General features: G+C 35.6%; 1 protein-coding gene across 2 annotated transcripts; it reads left to right on the forward strand.

The window, feature by feature from the left end:
• The first annotated feature begins 1301 nt into the window (after positions 1–1301).
• LOC118752394 lies at positions 1302–2913 on the forward strand. 2 transcript variants are annotated; one of them, XM_036487286.1, is made up of 3 exons: positions 1302–1438; positions 1501–1773; positions 1833–2913. In XM_036487286.1, the coding sequence occupies exons 1-3, from the start codon at positions 1398–1400 to the stop codon at positions 2419–2421; spliced, it is 903 nt and encodes a 300-aa protein (XP_036343179.1). In that variant the 5' UTR covers positions 1302–1397; the 3' UTR covers positions 2422–2913. The 2 variants fall into 2 exon arrangements, with proteins under 2 accessions (XP_036343179.1, XP_036343180.1); XM_036487287.1 differs by having other exon boundaries at positions 1306–1387; positions 1469–1773.
• The last annotated feature ends 3172 nt before the right edge of the window (positions 2914–6085 follow it).

Genomic DNA, 6085 nt, shown 5'->3' on the forward strand with positions numbered 1-6085 from the left:
ATAATTTTATTGTTAGGATGCCGATTCAAATTAATAAAAATCAATGTTTCTTGCACAACGGTCGATTTCTTCTGGCATGATTGAAGGTGCCGCACATATTTCGTTGTCGCTTATGATTGCCACTGTGCCATGATTTTGTTTAAATTTTTGTAAAATTGCTTAGCGCACTTACGATTGCTATACATTTTGCTTCCATTTTTTTAAGATTTTCTAATTTGAAGGGTTCAAACTAAAAACAAAAGCACCAAAAACGCACCAAGCACAAAATTAAAAATTTTCGCGTTTTGAATACCCACTAAATTTGGTGCGAAAAGCATGAAGTTGGCAACAGTGAATGTAAACAAAAGTATATTATGACGTCAGCGATTGGGTGAATGCTGTCAAATTGACGAAGAGAGGGTTAGCGAATGGCGCGACCTTTATTTTCTGGATCGTGTATTTGTATTGTGGGTGTTATGTCAAATCTCAATTCGCTCCAAAGTTTGCATGTACCAAGGCGAATTTATACAAGGTGGTGTTGTAAAATCAGCTGAATTTTTCGTCGTCATGTATTTAGCAAAAGAGGGGAAATTGAGAGAGCAAAAATGATAGCTGAACTTGCAAGTTTTACTGGATAAATTTTTACAAGCAACTATTTGCTAGTAAGAAAAACAACTGATGGCATGATACTTAGTGTAATTCACATTAACAAAATAATTGTTTGTGGTGCTTTTAGAATTGCAATTGACAAAATAAACCTATTTAAATATATAAAGATGGAAAACATTAGTTTTCTAAGAAAATTACATCGGAAAATAACAAACTAATATGCTGTTCATAAAACTAGCAACTTCTTGCTTGTGTTGCATTTTCGTACTTTCTTGCATATTTTACTCATTGGGAGTAAATATTGGCTTACTCTCCGAAATTTGGTTATTGGCAAGTTACTGGATATTTTTTGCTGGAGAATACGAAAACACAACTATTATTTTGACGTGAATTCATACAAGGTGGTGTTGTCCAATCAGCTGATTTCTTCTTCTTTCCTTCGCCTTACATGTATTTTGTTTTTGCTTCTACTGATTTGACAGCATGCCCCTGAATAGCAACAACAAAATACATGTAAACTTTGAGGCGAATTGAGATTTGACATTTTGCACCTGATCCAAAATACATGTGGTTGTTGTTTGTTGTATTCTTTCTACCACCTTGTATAAATACGCCTTGACCACCTTGTTAAATACACCTTGATTTTGACGTAATGCTTTTCAGGCGAAAAACTCAGCTGTCGGCTCAACACCACCTTGTTAAATAAATCTTGGTTCATAAAGAATAACGGAGAAGAAAAGTAAATAGGACTGAAGGCGACATTTTTTAACTAAATTGCAGCAAAATATACGAGAACTGAGTAAGATTAAATGCAACGCCAAGAACACAATTTATGTGCTGGTGTAATGCAGTAAGTAGTAATTTATGATTGCGTATACAGTTTTGACGAGTCTAAATTTTGGCCAATAACAGCGGAATAGACCAGGATTCGACGGCAGCTGCGGCAACTGCTGGTGGTCAACACATGATTTTCACCCCACCATACCAGCAATCAATACAAACTTTGCCGCATTCAATGCCTACACCATCCCCAACACCATGGAATCTTCATACAATGCCGTGGAAGTTAGCAAGCACAAATTTGGGACAAGACGGCGTTATGCAGTTCCGAGCACACGTCAATAATGAGGCTCAAAGTCGAGCTGCTCTTCATCAGAAACGCAAATCTGGAATGGAAACTCCTTTGTAAGCTAAAATCTTTTATTTACTAGAAGAACTAACATAATTTTTTTTATTTATTGTAGACCGGTCAAGCAATTTATTTCGGAAGAAAAAATTACAGCCCATTTTAATGGCTTGCACATATCTAGTGATTATATACATAATAACGCTCAAGGGAATACAAATTCCATGTCTAGCGATGAAACACCTACTACCAGTACTGGTAAATGTTTTACTAATCTCACCTACGAAGACTATCAGGTAACTGCTAAAGAATTAGAAGAAAAACTTCGAAATGCTAGTCGTTTCACTGTGTGTGACCAGTTGAAAAGACTTCATGAGCAAGAAATTAAATCCACATTCTTACCGGAAGCTCTTTTAAATCGAATCGAAAAACCATGTACCGCATTGGTGCTATGGCAGCCGCCTCCACTGCTAGAGCTGCTCCATCGTAAAAAAGAGAATGAATTGACGCCAACTAGCAGCGATAGTACAAGTGCAGATAGTTTTGGTACTACAGATATAGCGGATGCTGATACTATAGGCGATGATGATGAGTTCTCTGATCCTGATCCCGAGGTGGAAGATATCGACGACTTTGCTGACAATAACAATACATGTCGTTTGGATTTTAATAATATGAAAGCCGATCATATGGACCAGGATTTGTAGTACAAAGGAAATTAATTTGTTTTTGTATGGTCGCACACAATCTTCCAAATAGTAACGCAGTTAAAGCGGCTTCAAATCTGCCTAATTCTTGTTTAGTTTTCGAAATGCGTTATGTAAGACTAAAAATCGTCATCTTCGAACTGAAATGTAGTTAAGTATGCATGTAATTTGAAATTATTTTTCGTAATTGCGCAATATATTAATTGCGCGTATTGTATGAATGGGCACTATGTATATGCCAGAGGGCTTTCTTTGTACCTATTCAAAATTTTTATACATTTTTTTAAGCTTACAACTTATAAGATATTAACGTTTTTTCAATTAACGAATAGCGTTCGATGATGCCAGTAACAATTTTGCAATTGCTCAGAGAATTTTAATATTTCTAATAATGTGGAAAGCATATTACTTAGGGTATCTTAAACTGAATAGCGTATCTTAAATTTAATAATAAATAAATATAAATGTATGTATGTATGTTCAGAGATTTAATCTATTGTTTTGTTGTTATAAGAATATAGAATTGCTCCAAAAAGGTAATTTAAATATATTTTACATAGCTTAATAAATATATGTACAGGCAGATTCTGAACAGAAACCCCCTGGGAGTTTTCTCTCTTTTTCCCTTTCCTCCTATCATGCATAAAAATTCCCTGAGGATTTTTTTTATTAATTGGCGGAGTTGAGCTGTCAATAAAGTGTCATACAGCTTTTTCGATGTTCGAAAATGCTACTCCCTGGGAGTTAATTATTGGAGGATTCCTTTCTTGGGAGATAGAAATTCCCGGAAAACAAACTTCCCTGCAGTTTTCAGAATTGGGCTGGTAGATTGTTTTAAATATAGTCAAGGACCACCTCTTGATCGGAAAGATTGTCAGTGGTAGCCCTGAACCCGATGTGTATATGGTAAACGGGGATGTTATTCTTCCGGATGTAGCAGACAGGAAACGCGCCATGATCAAAGCATATGCCAAGGCGAATCAAGTTTGAAAGTTTTTTTTTACGAGACTTAACTCTACATTTATGCAATTGAATTTGTAAAATATGTGGTCTCCGTGTACGCATGGTATTCTGCGTTTTGGTATAACACAAAACACTCAAAGGTTAATCAAGTCAACCCAATAACTCCAAACCGATAAATTTGCACATTCATGATTCTGGCATAAAGGCTCTGTTATGCATACTTGGCATTGCTTGAGAGTTGTCACATAAGGAATCTGTTAAATGAGCTTCGCGTGTAAGCGGTTACCCAACGCACAGCATTACATACGTAAAAATCTGTTGGTTTTTGATTTCTACGTAAAAATGGTATAGCAGTGCATGCAATGCCAAGTATGCATAACAGAGCCTTAAGAGTTGTGTTCCAGATAACTTAGTGTAAAAACCTGTAAAAAGTGTCAAATAACAAAATTACTCTCTTGAAAGAGAGGAGCGAGAACGAAACAGTAAAAATCACCTGGAACGCGAAACACCACCTTCCCTGTAACTGCTTTAATTTTTTAACAAATGTAAGACCGCTTTTACACAGTTCAAGTATTGAATTCAATTGTGCTCGCTTGTAGAAGAGAGGGGGTTAGAGGAAAAGGGACGAGCACGCATGCGTCCGTACCGTCAAGTCGTTTCAACTTTCTGGCTTTGCGTTTTTATTTTTGTATTATTTATTTTAATTTGAAATTACAAATTATCCCTCAAATAAGGAAATTACCTATAATCTGACATTACTGGCTCTGTTTGATAATTGGCGAGCACAGGGTTGCTTTTTAAGAAATTCCTTTTCATAACTTGCTGTCTCCACAGGCAAAAGTTTTTATCTTGATAATCCCTGATAATCCCTGCAAAAATCGCGACTACTCCATGCATGCATGCAAAGAGTACTCCCTAAAGACCAAGGAGTACCCAAAATTAACCACAATTCATATAAAAAATGTCCAATTAACGTTGCGATGTCCTAGGGCAGGACCATATATTCCATCTCTGCATTACATCAGAGTAACAGAAAACTACTCCAACATGTTAACAATGGCATATTGCTCTTGGCAAGCAATAATTATCAGAGCGTTTACCTTACTTTATGTGCAGAACTGTACAAACATACATATCGAGCAGACATATATTGAAAAAAATGTCGCTTACGCTATTTTGACAGTTAGGGCTCGATATGTCAGCGCTTCATTCACCTAAAATTATTACGAAAGCTTGTTGACTTTTTTTAAATATTGGACAAAGTTTGAAATTTGAATTTACACGAGTTATGTTAAAGAAAGAACTATATTTTTATAAGAAATAACCAAAACTAAATTACAAAAATAAATAATATGTTAAAACTTATCAAAATATGGTGCGGCTATAACTTTTTCGACTACTGTAAACAAGTGTCAAGAAAATAGTTGCGTTCCAGATGCTTCACGATTTGCAGGTTTTTACAGGAAGTCGTTCCAGGTGACCACCTCCCATAAAGTTTATTAATGGAGAAAACAGCTGTTCCTGCAAATCTTGAATTTCGTGAATATCGTTAAGCATCTGGAACGCAACTAATATATCAAAAATTCAACACTTCAAGGAAAGCTTTCGACTCACACATAGACAGAAAGCGTATTGAACGAAAAATTCAATCAGACAAATTTCAGAAAAAACGGCCGAAAACGTATCCGTTTCACACACAGTTGCCTGCCGCAGACTTTAATGGCAAAACGGATCGTCAAAGTATCCGGAAATGAAATCAGTAATCCGCACTTAATCCACTTTTTTGTCCTTTTTCGGATCGGTTTCGTATTTACGTAGAATTCTATTCATTGTATGGTTGGCGGGTTCACCGGAAAATTGATGACAATTGCAAAGCTGACGAACTGACAAGGACACGGTGGATAAACTTAGTAATAGCCACTTTCAAGAAGTTGGTTAAAGAACACATAATTCTAAATAGTAACCAAGGAACGCTGGAACAACTTTCGCCTTGCGAAACATTCAGGATTACCTGGTATTTCTATAAAAGGAAATGCTTACGGGCGATTACTAATGTGGAATCAGAACATATATTGACCTTTTTGACATATAGGATCGAATCGAAAAAGCTACCAGATTGAAAAATAAATTACCAAATTACCAAACTTGAAATACAGAAACAAAATTACCAATTTTGGTTAAAAATTACCAACGCTGGGCATAACCATGATTTAAAACACTGAAAAATTCAAGTGTATCTGTTCAAATATAAAATTAATTCAAATAGAAGAAATTTAAATGCATTAAAACCAGTTTAAATATAACATGGACAATTTCCTGATACCAATGGCTTTTGCACATTGAAATAAAGAATTCATGAATTCTGCCGCATAAACGTAGTATCAGTTTATCGAACCTTAACACCCCTATTGCGAATGTCGACTGGCAGTAGATAAACGACTATTAAGCGATTGTCGATTATCGATGCTATTGTGAGTGTCGCTTAGTCGCTCAATTAGCGACTGTCAGTACCTCAGTATATCCAGTAAAAAAACTGTGGTGAAGTCCTTTATGGGGATAAAGTTTCCAGAGGTGAAATTTTAGGTAGCACACAATTTCTTACACGCATGGTTGCTTTTCAGCACTCATGAAAGAAACTTAAGAAATATTTGAAAAAAAAGTTCATATAGTACATTAATTTTGAAAGAAATACCATATAATG

Source organism: Rhagoletis pomonella, unplaced genomic scaffold (assembly GCF_013731165.1).
Source record: "Rhagoletis pomonella isolate Grant_MI unplaced genomic scaffold, Rhpom_1.0 Rhpom_scaffold_01459, whole genome shotgun sequence".
In the NCBI taxonomy this organism is placed as follows: domain Eukaryota; kingdom Metazoa; phylum Arthropoda; class Insecta; order Diptera; family Tephritidae; genus Rhagoletis; species Rhagoletis pomonella.